The sequence below is a fragment of the Diadema antillarum genome, unplaced genomic scaffold, assembly GCF_040938485.1.
Source record: "Diadema antillarum isolate AM-2024a unplaced genomic scaffold, OU_Dant_1.0 seq00001003_RagTag, whole genome shotgun sequence".
Lineage (NCBI taxonomy): Eukaryota > Metazoa > Echinodermata > Echinoidea > Diadematoida > Diadematidae > Diadema > Diadema antillarum.
Window position 1 is genome coordinate 219,816 of NW_027271841.1, and position 17,560 is coordinate 237,375.

General features: G+C 39.4%; 1 protein-coding gene and 1 non-coding gene across 2 annotated transcripts in view; one reads left to right on the top strand and one right to left on the bottom strand.

Moving 5' to 3' along the window:
• Positions 1-15,000, bottom strand: part of LOC139742499 (protein timeless homolog) — a 35,349-nt gene extending 20,349 nt beyond the window's left edge. Inside the window, exons 1-18 of the mRNA XM_071653035.1 lie at positions 14,958-15,000; positions 11,754-11,896; positions 11,133-11,286; positions 10,302-10,479; positions 9,478-9,579; positions 8,926-9,081; positions 8,218-8,351; positions 7,441-7,705; positions 6,787-6,899; positions 6,299-6,403; positions 5,124-5,309; positions 4,453-4,543; positions 3,544-3,577; positions 2,961-3,144; positions 2,063-2,143; positions 1,501-1,598; positions 1,198-1,257; positions 712-790 (exon numbers count right to left, since the gene is read on the bottom strand). Of these exons, the coding sequence (XP_071509136.1) occupies positions 712-790; positions 1,198-1,257; positions 1,501-1,598; positions 2,063-2,143; positions 2,961-3,144; positions 3,544-3,577; positions 4,453-4,543; positions 5,124-5,309; positions 6,299-6,403; positions 6,787-6,899; positions 7,441-7,705; positions 8,218-8,351; positions 8,926-9,081; positions 9,478-9,579; positions 10,302-10,479; positions 11,133-11,286; positions 11,754-11,865 (2,132 nt within the window). The 5' untranslated portion in view covers positions 11,866-11,896; positions 14,958-15,000. The remainder of the gene's footprint in view (positions 1-711; positions 791-1,197; positions 1,258-1,500; positions 1,599-2,062; positions 2,144-2,960; positions 3,145-3,543; positions 3,578-4,452; positions 4,544-5,123; positions 5,310-6,298; positions 6,404-6,786; positions 6,900-7,440; positions 7,706-8,217; positions 8,352-8,925; positions 9,082-9,477; positions 9,580-10,301; positions 10,480-11,132; positions 11,287-11,753; positions 11,897-14,957) is intronic.
• A 497-nt stretch (positions 15,001-15,497) lies between these two features.
• Trnat-cgu (transfer RNA threonine (anticodon CGU)) lies at positions 15,498-15,569 on the top strand. The gene has a single exon. It is a non-coding gene; the product is annotated as a tRNA-Thr (tRNA).
• Positions 15,570-17,560: the final 1,991 nt, after the last annotated feature.

Here is a 17,560-nt window from a genome sequence, read left to right on the forward strand (position 1 = left end):
AAGAAGTTTTTTGTTTATCTGTTTTCGCTTTAAAAGCATGTGCTGCTGATAGGACATCATTAACAAGGCTATGATTTTTGTGAAGAGAAAATCAAGATATGATCAATGTTGTTTAAAGCATTTATCAAGCTTACAGTTTACGATTTTGACCTGATTATACACTTTAATATGTGTATGTTTAATGCTTATTGCACCTGAATAATCAGGTCAACAGTATGTAACAGCTGAGCATCGTCCACACACATGCACATACAGTAGGTATAGACCACCTTTATCATCATGCATGTATGCACTGTGGTTGCAATAGTTGCATGCAGGGGCTAGCGATATATCACTCAACATTATATTGATTGCATTGAGTAATGTATCATTTTACAGAGTTTAAAATGGCAAAACATTGCATGAATTTTGTCCTTTTGTGGAGACGGTAGGAATTCTTTAGATGGAAATAGGTGCGATATATGTTTATGAGTGTAGTGTCTGTCATAGCAAAAACAAAGCAATATATATCTTAAGGCAGGGCTCCACACTAACTTTTATTTTTGGTGGCCCAAAGGCAAACATCCGGCTTTTTTTGGTGGCCTGACGTGCGTTTTTGGTGGCCCCGGGCCACCGTTAGTGTCGAGCCCTGCTTAAGGTGATGATTCTGTTAAGAAAGTCATCTAGATCTATCTTCTTCCAATAAACACTAATGAGATCAAAATGTCATACTTGTTGATGTATCCAGCAAAGTTGAACTCTTCCTCTCCTCTCGTCATCTGCTCCTCCATGGCCATTTCATCTTCCTCATCTTAGTCACAAAGAAAACAACAATCATTGAGAATGGGAGTAAGAAAAAACAGTTAGTGCTAACCCTAACCCTATTTGATTTGACAGTGAGGTCATTAACCCACAATGATGCATTATGGGAGGCATTATTTGGCTATCATGACACCATGATAAAGAAAAAAAAAAATACAGGAGGTACGCAATGAAATCAGAAAGGCAATACCCAATACAGATTCCACCAACCATTAAAAAACTTCCATTCCTGAGCTAATATGCGTTATTTGGGATATTCAAGATTTACACTACACGCATTCCATGACAAAAATTAAAGGAAGAAATCTTACTGCAAGGTTTAGATCTAAATGTAAGGATGAAGAGTGCTTTTATCATTACATCTCTCATTCTCATCGGTGAAAAGATTGTTGTTACCTTCTTCATATTCCTCTTGCTCTTCCACGGTGTCCGCTTGTGCTGGCTCTGGCTGCTGTACTGTAATGATCAAGTCAAAAAACAAAATGTTTGTAATGAGCTGGCAAAGAAATATCATACTAAAGCGTGATGGAAATCTTCTTCATGGCATCATCTTTATGTCTAAACAGAAAAAAAAAATGGCTTTGAGACATTGAGAGTGATGTTCTGCTGTCTTTTTTTTTTTTTAATGGGCATGTCTTTCTACTTTGACAGGCTGTAACCCCCTAGTGCTATGAAGTGTTTTTCAGAAACTCTACTTACCATTCAGGTTTGTGAAGTGGATCTCGCGTAGAGCCATAAACTCATCTTCTGGTTCAATGTCAGATGCTCCAAATACATCTCCCTCCGGCCACACCTCCCTATCAACAATAAAAGTAGATAGAATTGAATCCAATTGATGCTTGGAGAGAAATTGAGGTTGATTGTTCTTCTGCACACACATCATCTCATTCAGAGATTACTTTCAAATTTCTGGCATAGCTTACATGCTTTTGATAGTTCTCAAAAATATCTTAATAGGAAATGCTCACAGCCCATGAAAGAGATACTTGTTGAAAATTCATCAGATATCATGTGACATTTCCCTTAAATAACTGCTACATTGTTACTAAAATGTGAGAGCTTGTAGCCTGCTGGTTAATTTTTTGATCCATTTTAAAAGTTACGAGTTTATGCTCAAGTGAGACAGGAGACAACTGCAAACTTAAAAAGGGTCTAAACTCATGCACTTGAACAGACACTATGTCATTATGTTAGCCTCTATTCTGTTAGTCCAAGCAGTACCAAAGGGCTCGCTACAAATCAGGACCATATTGGTACCTACCTGGAGGCCCTGAAGAGGGCCAGGGCTTCCCCAGCTCTGCCGGCTCTCAAACTCTGCTGGATCTTCACCATGGCCTCCGTCCTGCATTGCACAAAAACATTGGAGTGAGGAGATGGATGGGTATGATTCTTTTAAGTTTTGATTTAAACAGTTGGCTAAAGCCCACCGAACACTATACGACTCATGACTATACACCTGACAAACTTTGGATCTGAAATAAACAAGCGTGTTTATTCTGAACTTATTGTGATTTATTTCGGATCCAAAGTCTGTCAGTCGTATAGTCCCGAGTTGTTTAGTGTGCTGCTGGCTTTAAATGAACCAGTTTGCATCCCTAGTTCATATTTTGATGATGTTGCATCATTATCTATATCTGAGTATTGCTATATGTCAAAGATAAATGTCAATTTAACTACACAGCCAAATTAGAAATTATTAATGAGATACACACATAAATTAGTGATCACAATGGTAATCATCAGTCTTGTGTCGATCTATCGCTGTTTAAATGAATGGAAAGGTCTCTAGACAATACAGATAGTAGCATATCTCATATATCAAAGACAGCCTCTTCAAGTGACATCACTATTCTCCTTAAGAGTCTTTCAGTCATTATTATCTTATCATTGCCAGGTTTCCATTTTGACACATGGTAAAGAGGTACATCATAGGTTAAAAAACATTGTCCAATGACACTAGCACTTATTGGCAGGATTCAGACCCAAAATCTCCTGCCCTGCCAGAGTATCCAGGTCCTTGTCCACTTTACCAGAATCTCCTATAACCAGACATACACAAGCATGTATTTCCCTCGGAACAAAATTTACATTAAGTCATCCATAATCCAGCAAATACCACTTTGCCAATCTTTTAAATAGAGATGTGAGCAGACTCCCACCTCTGCTCTTCCATCGGCACCTCCGACGCAGCATCGAACGGAGAGACGTTTTCCGGAATGTCCTCCCTCTCTTGTAACATGGCGGACAGTTCACTGGCCAGGGTGTCATTCCAGACATCATTAAGCTGGTCCTCTTGCTCCTGGGCATTGTGGGATTGGCCAGCTTCCTGTTGGGGTTGACGACCTGTTCCCAAATCACACAAAGTAAACTTCATGGAAGTGCTTGTAGTACAAATATCGATCATCTCTTGATTGGGAGGTGATTAACTGGGAAAGCTGTGTAGACAATATATTACACTTCTGAAGTGCTTATTATAAGAACTGTTTTGTGTTGCTAACGGAAAACAGAGATTTGTCTATCAAACTTTACAGTAATAGTTCTATCTGACATTTCGAGCATCATCCTAAACCCCAAACTTTGTCTGTGAGAAATATAATACTTAAATTAGTCATTCAAAACTCATCTACATCCATTGTACTTCATACATCACATAAATACTTAGATGAACATGTACAAAACAAAAAGTGTGCATATCAATATCATTATCTCTGTACCTTGATTTCATTTTCATTTGTTACTCACGCTTTCTTCGTTTTGCCTTTTTCTTGGTCTTTTTCTGTGAAGATAAGACAGGTCAGAAATATGTTATATACAGCATAGCCAAAATGACTTCCAGCAAATGTTCATGTCTTTGAAACTGTACTTTTTTTTTTTGTCAACAGATTCAGAGCTAGAAGAAAACAAAGACAATCTGAAAGAAACTGGGCCAAATAAAGTGGACCTATAGATGGTTATTCTCATCTTTATGTTTTACTCTATTTAATTTCTCGGAAGAGGATAGATAATTATAATAATAATAATAATAATAATTGTTTTGGATATAAACTCCAAATTTTATTGTCCAAGAATGGAAATTCTTTTTGCCCAATTGATCGTGGGCCCGGCAGCCACTGAGCAGCGCCAGATCGACGTTGCTCTAACCTTTTCAACTGTTGAACGGCAAACAAGGTAGCAGCAACTCCCATCTTTTAACGTCTTTTGGTATGACGCGGCCGGGGTTTGAACCCACGACCTCCCGATTGTGAGGGCAGCCGCTCTACTCACTGAGCCAACACATCGGTTGAATAAACTGGATGAATGCTTAAACATCATCCATTTATAAATCAAGAGAGGCTAAGAGCTAACTAATTTAACAAGTCACAAACCAAGCAAGCCCACACATCAGATCAACACTATTCCCTACACTACACAAACAACGGAGACATGAAAAACATTCTGTAACGTCAACTTTTTTTTTAAATGACACCTCAGATAATGCAGAGTCCTGAATCTCTGAAGCTATGAGGGATTTTATGGCACTCGTATGCACTGTCCACTGTATGGGCATATGTGTTGGAAATTCATGTCTACTATAAATGCCCATGGGTTTTTTGATAGTACATGTATGAATCAAAGATATCAAATAAAAGAAATGTTCTTTGTTGCTCTCACCTGAACCATGAGTGTCTTCTTTTTCTTGCTATACTTCTCCAGCATCTTGATGAAAATGTGGGTTGTCTCGACCAAATCTTTGAGATACGTCCTTTTATGAGAAATAAACAGTCATTTGCATTGATGAGATAATTTATAAGAAGAGGTCAGTGGTGGGAAGGGACACATTGCCTTGCACAGTTACATGATTCAATTAAAATTCTGACTTAAGTGCCATGGTGGTCATGTCATGCTTAGATTTGCACCCATATCGCTACACTAGATACTTGGCAATTTTTCTTCCAGCACTCTTATCCAAGAATCACATTGTTTGCGGCTGGGTAACAGGTGACCTTGATGATCTTGTCAGGTAAAAGATAGCAGTTTTAAATCAACATTCAACAACAGTCTACACATATGAACATACATTGTATTTCAAAACATACAAATTTGATAAGAAGTGATGTATACATAAATGAATGTAGAAAGAAACAATGAAAAAAAAATCACAGTATTTCAGCAACACATGAAAGCAACTATTGGGGAAACATATATTTCTTTTAGTGTATGTGTGTGTTTTAGGATAATTGTGGAGTCGTTATTTTGCTCATTGATAAATTAGATTGACCAGTAGCTTCAGCCACAAGTGTTTGCAAAAAATTTGAAGGGAATATGGAGCTAACAAATCTTACCTCGTGTTCTTGACTTCGTCAAACTTTTTGAGGAGAGTGATGAAGATCTCCCGGTACTCTACGACATAGAAGAGATTATTTTGGATCACGTCGGCAGACTCCCGCAGCTCCGGGGCACTGCTGGGTCCCGCCATCTCGTTCAACGATGCAAGTAGCTCTCGGTATGCCTTCAGGCCCAGGTGCATTCTGAGATACAAACAAATGCATGAACCACATTATCAAGTGACTACGTGGTTAAAACACTAGCAAGTCTCCTCATTCTTGATCAAGGGCATCAATGTTGAAAATCACTCGATTGATAGATTTAGAATGTTTTCTCAGATATTTAAAAACAAATCCTTTCCAGTTCTTTATGTTCATTTATCAAAATCAATGACATGCAGTTCTATAAATTTGACACCCTCTATGATTTGAAGACATGAACAAATATGTCAGAGGGACAAGTAAGTTTAAACACTTTTTTTTTTCAAAAGGTGGCTGTTTCATAAGAAAACACTGAGGAAAACATTGAATGCATATCTGATCAAACCTAACATATGGTAGTCACTTGCTTTTGTTGGTTGGTTCTTACTTTCATTTTGTTGCCTCTTCTTTGCACACCAGGTTAGGGCTCACTGCCTGTCAGCCATCCCCCCCCCCCCCCCCCCTCCACTCATGCTGTTGCTATTTCATCCTTTTTCTTTATCCCTCTTTTGTTCCTTATCTTGTTTGATGTTGCCTCCTTATTCATCCTTATCCTTCACAGGTTGGCCCCTATGATCCTTGGGATCATCACTGACCCACCTCAGCCTTTTGTCTGCCCACCTTCCTGCTTTAATCCAGGCCCCCTCCCTTACATGTTGGGCTCCTTACCCTTGACTGCCAACCCATCCCTTTTGTTTCCTTTGTTCTGTGTCCCTAGTCCTCCTCTGACTGTGCTTGTTGTGTGTAGTCCTTACATGTATGTGATTGCTTTCCCTGCCTGTTTGTCATTTTGCCTTTGACGAAGATTCTGCTAGGATCGAAAGCTCAGGCCCCTTTTGACTCCAAACCTAACACAAGTAACAATGCTATAAATAATATTGACTTGCACATTTTATTACAGTCACTGTGTTATGTGTGTACTTTTTATCTTGAATGTTTAAGTATGTGCTTGCTTGGATTATTCAAAACAAACTGGACAGCTGAAAACTGACCTCTTGGACCAAGCAGTGGTCTCTTTCTTGTCCGTAGTCATCATGTCCAGGTATTTGGTGATTTGAGTGTCCACATAGTGAAACGTCTGCACGGAGAATGTCTCGCTGTAGTTTGTAAAGCAGAGGGAAAGAGGAACAGTACAATAAACACGTTTACATTATGTTTCACATTTTCAGATCAGGATTTGCTCTCAGAACTCATGAAAAAGGGGCTGAAGAGAAAAAAAAAACTTATTCAATCAGATTTCTACCTTTTTGTTTTTTTTTCTCACGCAAATATAACATTGCAATGATAGGAAGGAAAGGATTACCACTGAACAGAATTAAATTCTTATTTTTCCTTTGTGATCTCCACTGTTTAATGCATCAATGTCCCAAACATTTCACATTTTTAACGTTTACCATCCAAGTTGCAGTCGTCAGTAAAGATGGACTTAGCATCGACAGAACATCCTTTGAAACTTGATCTTTTGTTTCTGATGTCATACCTGATAACATCGATCCTGAATTTGTGATGGCGGTTGAACTGCATGAAGAAGTGCATGGCCCAGAGGTAGTAGGATTCATCGTTTTCTTGCGCTCTGTGGTGCAGAATGTGGTCCTGAGAGATAGCAAAAATAACAGTATTGTTACTACTCACTGTGAGCATTTAGGGCAGTTTCATTTGTGAGCATATGAATTCTTGAGAGTGAAGTCATATTATACAAATTATCCACTCACTTGGGCCAGTTAATATAATCATTGTATAACATTATCATCATATAATATGTATTCATTACATGTATGATATCTGTATAAGGGTGAGAATAAATCAGAAATAAGTCAACACACCCCACATTCTTCTATCATAAATCTAGTGCCACAGCATTGATTTTTGCTTCGTTTCCAAATTTCATTCACTTTCTCATCTTTTATATCATTATTACCTGGATCAGTTTCATGTCATTTTACATTCTAGCAAAATTCATTACTATCTCTAGTACAATTTCAGTGTATCATTCCTTCATTTCAAACAATGTGCTATCCATCAAATAAAGATAATTATCAAATGTAGCAATTCATGACTAAAATTAATAAGTACCTGGTCTCTCGTAAGTACTATTTCCCCAGCTGACTGAAATTTCAGGAGTTACAGTACCAACCTTCACAGCATTCATCAAAGGATTGTAGCAGTTGTCCATGAGCAGGATGCAGAAGTCTTTGAGAAACAATCGGATGCTGAGCGTTGATCGACGACTGATGTCCTTGTCCGCCATCGGGAGCCGGTTCTTGGGCTTCTTGGTGGGGCCTTTCTCACTCTCAAAGGTCATCGTCTTGGCATTTTGGAGTGACCGGTGGTAGATGAGATCCCGTTCACTGATGGACTTGAAGTCCTTCATGTAGAATGATCCTCCAAAGCGGGAGTGCCTTTGGGATAAAGATTGTTGTCATGAGTGAGTTGAGCTCAATGCATAATGGAGATTGGAAGTGATGTTACTGTAAAAGTGCAAAAAGCCTCTTTAGATATCATGGCAATGATTCAAACCTGCCAACAATGGAGTAGACATTTTCATAGCTCCTTTCCACACATCACCACATGCATAAATACCAGTATTAAACCAGTTGGTTTCTGAGATTTAAACTACTACTTCATGAAACAATTTCATTTGATGATAAAATATTGCCCTGTAACTTTGCAGAGACATATTGTACGAAAGAGCATAAGCTTACTTCTTTAAAAGAAAGACCACAAGCATATGTGCTTGTGCTCCTACACAAATCAAGTAAAAAATCAGACAAACAATGGTATAAGACTTCCTTGATGTCCTCTCAGTGTTATTATTCTCGCTGTTATCATTTTTACTACATTATGTATTTTCAAAATTATCACTATCAGGATACATCATCACCATTATGTTATGGCATCCCATGCACCGTACCTGCCGCTTGCTTTCATTACTCTGGCCCTCTTCTCAGCCATCTCTCTCTGCCTCAGCTGCTCCAGCTCTCTCGCCTCTCGCTGCCTCTCACTGGCCTGCTGGCTGGTCCCCGCCTGGGCCAGGGACTCCGGTGTCTGTATCAGATGGGAAAGCAAGGACCACACTAAACAAGTTGTGTTGACTGGCTAAGTACTTAATACAACTTATTTGTATCATGATCACAAACACACACACACACACACATATCAACAAACAAATTTAGCAGTGGAGCGGGCAAAATTTCTCTGTGGAGATGATATGAAAATGAAGGAGTCTTGCCATTCTTATTTGCCAACGCTAACTAGGGTATCAAATATGAGACACAAAAATCTTACTTTTAAATTTGGGTCTGAAGATATAGAGTCAAATGAGCAAAAAAAATTAATAATGGTCGATTGTATGTGTCACTGAATAATACATAACTGCGGGAGAACAGGAAAACTGTATTAAATCATATCAAATAAAATTGTTGCTGTGATGGAAATTTCAGGAGGACAGAATGATAATCAAGCAACATTTAACCAGTGACATTGATAGATTAGACATCAGATCTTATTACTGCAGGATGTAGGATCCAAAAGGTAGAGCACAATTCTTAATTGAGTACATACATCCCGATTCTCAAAATACTTTATATGGTGTATGTCATAAGTATGACTGATCAGTCACCTGTTCCCGCAGCATGTGAGAGATGATCTCAATGGCATGCATACACCACTGCTGCTCGCCCTCAGCACTGGCGATGTAGAGGATGAGCTTGTCCATGCCGCTGACGTTGAGAGCCCACAGCACCTGGTCATGAATGCTGGCATCATCGTCCGTCCTCTGTCATGGTACAGATAGAGAAAAGAATGGTACAGGGGATTTTATTTATTTATTTTTTTTTTTTTGGGGGGGGGGGGTGGGGAAATGTGCCGATAACAAACACGGAGGGACAGACAGACAGACAGGCAAACAAGAGTGAAAGTTAGCCATGTAGAGACAGAGAGGTTGACATTTAAACAATGCACTATTTAACCCGTTGAGGACGGTTTGATTTTGCTACAACACACATTTCCCATAGACCCTTGCCGGAGTATATAAGACCTTATTTATCATATATCATTATATTTAATCATGAACAAATTGCTGTCCAAGTCAAGTGCATTATACATGATGTAATGAGTATTTTGTTGTGTCTGTTACAAAGTTTTAACCAACAGTCTGGGAAGAAAGACTTACCTTTTCAGCATTTGGGTCAGCTGGAATGTGCAAGATGTTTCGCACAAGCAGCAGAATTCTCTCCATCAACAGGGTGTGGTCTTCTCGACGACTCTCCCACTCCTGGGAAAAGTGAAATAGTGAGAAAGTTGCCACTTTGATTTGTTAATTTAGTAGAATGCAGTCAAATCGCATTCTAATTAATTCCTTTTTGAGGGGCATTCAATTGGGACAAGGTGAGCTGTTATGAGACCTTGAGGGCTTCATAGGTTTTTGCTGCAGAAATGAAACAGCTTTGATCGAATTCAATATCATGATGATACAAAGTGTCAAATATTGTCCTAGGCAGCTTTTCAACTTCATATGACAGAAGTTTGTTTGCTTGTTTTTTTTTTTTTTCAGAAAGACAAAAGAAATACAATATATAGCATGTCACATTATTTGATAGCTTACATCCCAGTAATTTATCATGAAATACTAATAGGTATGATATATGATTATCATTGACATACCAATCACATACAATTGCGTCACATTCAAGGTGCTGTAGAAGAGCCGAGGTAGTTGATTGTATACCTAATAAAATGCATCATAATGGCTAGAAATGCATACACCTCTTACAATATAGTGAGATATGACTTGTCATTCACCTGCAAAAGTCAATGGGATGATGACACTAAAATAATGATCACAGGAAGTCACACTTTCACTACCAATGATATTTCTGTAACCATCCAGACTGCCTGCCATAATGCATCCTTTGCTGCTAATCATATCTTGACCATGTTCCATTCCAAGCTTAGATCTTTATTCTAAGAAGGAGAAGAAGGAGAAGCCTTAATTACCATATCAAGCAGTTTCTTGAGCTTCTTGGCCAGGACTGTCATGAACTCCTCACAGGCAAATGCTTGCTTGTAGGCCTGGAGATGGGACAGTACCTCCAAGAAGTAGTTCTGGAACGTCTTGTCATTGGGAACATTTTGAAAGCACAACTCAGCCGGCTGTGTCAGGTTGACTAGAAGCCTAGGAGAGTAAGCATAAGAGCAGGAATCATCATCAACTTGTTGTTTTTGATGCATAAACCATAAGTAAGGTACACAGTTCATAAATTTATCACATGCAATTACAAGTATCAAAGTCAGAGCATTATTGGCAGTCAATGTTCTATTCTTCACAATTATTTAACTTGAACCAAAACAGCTCAAGCTAGTAACAAACCTCTAAAAAGATAATAGAGATTCAAGCAAGTACTGGGTACCCCATATCTGTACACACAATTAATCTAGTTTGCAAATTAATCATTGTCAATGTTGCGATTTTATATGATTGTGAAACAATAAAACATATACTTATAAAAAAATAAATCATCTATGAACAGGCACCTGCATTTATTGATTCCTCTGATATACAGTTTACAACAAAAGGTTGTACTGCTTGTCAAGCATAAATCAATCAACCCTGTGGCCTCGTAATGATAACTACAAATGATTCTTCAATCTTTCATAGAGTAATATCTCCCTTATTAATTGTTACTTCAGAGGATGTTACACCGAGATCGTAATACAAGCAACTGCCTTTATATACACTCAAAATTCCATTTCGAGCCTTAAAACCTGGAATATACAGATGATAATACTGTAGATTACCATAACTCCAAAACCATAAACCCACATTACCTGATGGATGTTTCAAAGAGCTCTCCCTCCTTGTGGTACTGCTTGGTGAGTGGAATGAGGTCATTTTGCAGAATCTGGGCGTGGCCCAGCTGTCGGCGAATAGCACATGTTTCGTCCTCCCGCCGCAGGAAACGAATCAGGTCTTTGATTGTTTCTGTGACAGAGTGAATATTGAATAGATGTTAAAATAGTGATAATACAGGCAGTATGCTCAACTACAAAAGATTCCTTATCATTCACTCACTACACATTAAGTTTTGTGAAGCTTTGATCAAGGGACAAACAGTATACCAAGTAGGCTACTGTACACATAGTTTTTAGGCAATAATGAGAAAACACTGTTTCCACATTGATTGTTTTGAAGTTCACTCAAAGGAGAGCCACTCCTGTACGTCTTTTCATTCAAATTTAGCACATTAAACCTCAAAGTGACTACACCCTAAGATCCCCCAAGACAAATTTCACTTTCCTCAAATCTTCATTTGAACCCTTGGACCACTACATACTGAACATCCTAAAGACTAAACTATTTTAGTGAGTGTGTGGGCTTGTGTCACATGCAGATGCAGATTTCAGACAAAAAGTGGTTGCCTGGTTGAAAAGATAAAATCAAGTAGTCACCCAAGCAATCCGGCTCCTTCTGATATGTATTCCCTTCCAAATAGCCCAGGGCATTGCATGTTGCAAGCAGCTCACAGTTCATGTTAATGGGGTTGAGAACATCAACAGCCATTGTGCTGGAATTTTCACCGACCAGTCATTCACTGTGGAAGAAGGCAGAGTTAATAAACATGCATTAATGGTATATATTACTATCAAGTCTTTAACATATTACGGTATGTGTGATACACTACCCAGGAAAGTAAATGTTTCATGTGTCATGTCACAATGTGTGACAACAATTTCACATAATGGGCAAAATATTAAAATGACAGGTTTGTCACAAATGTGTTGAGTTCACTTTCCTTGAACTAGGTTTAATTGGATGAATGGCTACATTGTCTCAGAGTGCAGGTATTTGAGGATTTTACTTGACTTTTGACCCTTTTGAAAGTTTGAGGAAGAAGTGAAATTCAGCACTTTCACTTGACCTTTGACCTTTTAGCAAGAAACTTCCAAAAGAATCTCTATTGGATAATACATGCATACACTAAGTTTCAAGGAAAATCCTACAGGCATTGCATAGATAAGAGAGAAATAGTGAAATTTTGAGGAGCTATCGACTTTGAACTTTGACCCCCTGACCTTTGAACCATGACCCATGAATTCCCTAGATGATCACTGCAAGTCAGTATGCATATGTACTAAGTTCCATGAAACGGCCTTGAACCATTTGTGAGATATCAGGGCTGCCAACTCTCGCCCTGAGATATGGAAAAAAAAGTGAAATTTTAACATTTTCTTTTGACCTTTGACCTCACGACCCGAAACTCTCTCAGGAGAATTTTTATTTGGTAGTTCATGTATACACTAAGTTTCAAGAAAATACCTTCAGGCATTGCATAATTAGATATGGGGGAAATAGTGAAATTTTGAGCATTTGACCTTGACCTTTTGACCTTTGACCTTGAGCATGTGCACTCAAAAGTTAATAGGCACAACTTCACCCACTCATACATATTCATGACAAGTTTCACTAGGATACCTCAAATGTTTTTTTAGTTACACTGTCCACATAATTGATTACGGATGAAAGGACGGACGGACAGACAACCCGAAAACGTAATGCCTCCGGCGACACTTCATGGCGGAAGTAGAAAAAGTGCCTTCCATAATCATTACCATTTGATCAGGTATCATTGGTAGTCATTTACACGTGCATGCTATCCCATGCATTTGTGATGAAATATCAACAAGACAATAAAAGAAAAATTCCAGTCAGTCCAGTGTAGGATTCCAATGGTCTGATAAAAAAAAGGAAAATCTTATGAATACAACATTAAATTTTTAAGTTAAATTAACAGTGAACACTGAAAAATTGATCAAAATTGGAAAAATAAAAATTAGGGAAGTTATTAAATTGTGAAGTTTCGCAAATTTCAGCACAACAGTTCTCGTACAGTTGATATGAATATGCAAAATGAGTGAGCTGATAATGTCATCATCTCACAATTTTCCATTGATTGTGTACAATATATGGTAGGGGTACCACCTATCGGCAGGGTACCTTGGGGTTTGGCATCGGCACCCTGCGTATCATGGCTGTTTGCGAATTGTGTGTATAACGAAAAAGTTCGCGCAGGATTAAGTGTCATTATTAGCTATAAAAACAATAAAAACAAAGAAATGAAAATCAAACTCAAAAACAAACTAACCAAACTAAACACGTTTCAATTACACATCCACTCAGTAACGACGCATGGCTGTGAAATTCACGTGTATTACCTATGGAGGGGGAGGGAAAGGGGTGCCGATCGCTAGGTACCCTTTTAAGTTGCGCGAAGAAAACGGATTGCATAATGCATGCACTAAAATTGCGCTATTTTAAAACGGAGATTCATATCAGTTCGGGAAACCCACTCACAAGGGGGGCCCCTCCTTATAAGTAACCCGTCCCCCTTATAAGTAACCCCGTCCCCCTTATAAGTAACCCCCGGGGCACCCCTTATAAGGAGTCTCCACGCTTTTTTGCAATGCAACGCGAAAATGAAAGGACTGCGGCAATTCGCTTGATTATGTCCATAAAGCTTCACAAGTTTCCTAGTTACTCACGAAATTTGAGCAAAATCGGTTTGAGGCATCATATCTAAAATCATGGATTTAAATGCGATGTCAAACGACCCATGCGAATGCTGAAATGCGAGCGATTACTGGCGTGAGTGTCGCCAGGCGCGGCGGCGCGGCAATGCTTGAGTGCAGACGTGGCGACTGAGTACGGAGACTCCTTATAAGGGGTGCCCCGGGGGTTACTTATAAGGGGGACGGGGTTACTTATAAGGGGGACGGGTTACTTATAAGGAGGGGCCCCGGCCCCCCTTGTGAGTGGGTTTCCCGAACTGATATCAGGATATTAATCAACGAGACGGTCACGACATTCAAAACTGCAGTATTTATGGCATATTTGAGGTAAGAATTAGGCGATTTTTTTCAATATTTTTAGAATAAACAAGCTTCAGATCCTTAGGTTTACGATAGGTGCAGGGGTGTATCCAGGATTTTTTCTGGGGGGGGTCGTAACCAAAATTTTTGGACCTTTACCTTTGCGAGGGAGCGGAGCGACCGAGCGGGGGGAGGGTGTGGGAGGGGGGTGTCCCCCCTTCCACGGTAGGGAGTTTTTGAATTCTATATCTTAAAATGGGGCAATTTGGTGCATACAAAAGTGACTTTTTCGGCATGGCAGTGCAGCTTAGAAATAAGGTAAATTATGGCATACTAAAACTAAGTTACGAAATTTACGAGGTTTTTGACAATTTGCTGGAACACCACCTGGTCACTTTTTTTTTCCTGTTGTAGGCCTATATAGAGTAAAAAGCCCTAAAAAAAATGTCTTTTACAAAAAGTGGACCTCTTGAAAATTTGGGGGGGTCGTACGACCCTCCCGACCCCCCCTTGCATACACCCATGAGGTGGTACCCCAATGCCAATGCTACACGTGTAGACTTCTATTTATTTTTTTTTTTTTTGGGTAGCCATACATTTATCTGGGTATGTGGGACTGTGCCATTGATTCCACAACGTCATGTCACAGTTGTCTTAGATATAGCACAAAGCAGATAAGAGAACGTCTTGAAAAGTGAAAAGTGAATTCTCGATAAACGTTTTGGTGTAGATTGAATAGAACAATATCATACTAACTTGGCAAAAAAAGTGAAAATTTGTACGTACCCAAACATTCACTGCTGAATACAAATTTACCGCCACATCGCGGGAAAACAGTGCAATGTTTAGGAGTTAATCACATGTATTTGAAATGTGGAAAAATTACACTTGATAAAAAAATACATTAGCATAAATTACAGTAATATATAATATTTGCCGAAATAGAAAATATTAAAACTTATGTATTAACTTTCAAATTAGTAAAAAGATTTTTCTCTATTAACATTAATCAATATTGTTTTAGGATGTAACTGTGCTGTGGGGAAAATCTCTTTGGTTTTGTTAGGTGTAGAAATGGTGTTATCTGTTGTGGAAAAAAAAAATGAGAAAAATAGTTACTTCGTTGCATTTTTATAGCATCTTGTAATGTCCAGTAGTGATTTAAGGCCGTGATCTCATTCCATTAGTGTATCATAAATCCTAATGTGCAATTTTATGAGGTTTCCCTGAGCAGGATGACTTTTATTTGTTCAGTGCTAGTATATTTATTACACCATGGAGATACCTATATATATATAGTCAAAAGATATCGCTCGTTCTCAGCGAGGCCTGGTGGCCAAGTGGCAAGGCGTCTGTCTCGTAAACAGAAGATCGAGGGTTCAAATCCCTCTCAGGCCTAATTTTGATGACACTTTTCTTTTTCTTCTTCTTTTTTTTTTTCCTTTTCACCCAGTGTTGTTGACCTAGATTCTAGTCGTCCGAGAAGCTGATATTTTGACCCAATATCTGAGTCGTCCGTATAACGTTGAGCGCGCGCTAGCTAGCTAGCAGTGGAGCGGAGCGGATCCCCCGCCACCGGAGCTTGCGGAGCGGAGCAGCTGGCTGACTGATCATCGGAGCCGAGTACCGGTTGAGGGATAGAAAACCTCGTGGTTAGAGTGATTTTTTTACTGAAAATCCGAACTGCTGGACGGGTACGGTTGGGGTAAGTGTCTGTGCAAGATAGGATTCATGCTAACCATTCGCAAGCCCGACTTATCAGACTTTGCTGTAGAAATAGTGTAGAGTCAGATTCATGCGTTATAGCATCGCGGCACACCGAAAACTTCACGTAAGTTCCAGCCACTAACGTTAGACAAGCAAGGGCCACAGCCACAGGCCCAGCCAGGGCAGGTTCATCCGAGCCACTCACTGGACATAGAATAGGCTAGAATAGCCAATTTAAATACCACGAAGTGGCTGGTGCCTACTAGTTAGTGATAGAAACTAACTGCCATTGATGATAGGTGGCTGGGCGACCCATTTCATTACAGTTTAAGAATTCTAACGTTAACTGCTAAATCTCTTTTTGAGACAGGCTTAATGTTACTCCGTTAGTTGTGAAATGAATGTGCCAGGTTTGGTTGTGTTTGTTTATGTTTTTAAAGATTATTTTTAATAAGTCTATGCATGTAAATAAACAGTGGTGTACCGTGGCGTGGGTCAAGACATGGGGGGGGGGGCACCTCATGGAAAAGTAATTTTGAGGGTGTGTATGCTTGTGCGTGCATGCATGTGTATGTGTGTGTGCGTGCGCTGTCTGTGTCAGTCTGCAAACTTGATAATGGGGACTAACATTACAATGCATAACGGACCGACTGTGATACATTCCACAGCACAGTCATTGAGCAACATAAATTTTCCTTACGTATGGATTATGGAATGATGGTGCGAAATGACAAATTACTGGCAGCAACATCAGGAGAATTGCATAACAATTAAATGTGAGCAAGCGAGCTTGAAAATTTTGGCATTTTACAGTCCAGAAACTGCCGTTTACATTATATTTTTTCGCTTTGGAAATTAAGGTCCGAGGGGGGGGGGGCCCTGCTGGCAATTACTGGCAGCAACATCAGGAGAATGGTGTAACGATTAAATACGAGCGAGCGAGCTTGAAAATTTTGACATTTTACAGTCCAAAAACTGCTGTTTGTAGCTATATTTTTTTCGCTTTGGAAATTAAGGGGGGGGGGGGGGGGGGCGCACCGGGCACAACTGACTGGCAATTACTGGCAGCAACATCAGGAGAATGGCAAAACGATTAAATGCGAGCGAGTTTGAACATATTGACATTTTACAGTCCAAAAACTGCCGTTTGTAGCTATATTTTTTCGCTTCAAATGGAAATTAAGGGGGGGCGCCCTGGATCCGCCACTGGTAGTCAAGGGTGTCGGTTTATGTTCATGATTGGGGGAGGTATGACCAGCGAGGGGGCGTCGAAGTGATCAAGCGGGGGAAGGATGTCCAAAATCTGCACTTTAGAGCATTCCCTAATTGTTTGTGTTTGTGTGTGTGTGTATGTGTTTTAAATACATGGAAAAGCTCGGAAATATCCCAGGTCAAGTCTTATTATTGGCAATGCAAGGCATTTTAACATAGAATAGTATGTAAAAGCAACACTACAAAATCAATGATCTAGTTTTGATATAACGAAGTGTAAGGTACAAAGGTGTACATTCTACATCACATTGCACAACATTGCAGCTACTCTTTTTGCCGTTCGGATGTTCTGAGTACACTGCGCACATCCTGCTTATATTCAGAATGCCAACCAGGAATCACGCTGAATCACAATCTTTTGTCAGCTCCGGGCTTTTTGTTACGCCACTGTAAATAAATAATAGGGAATG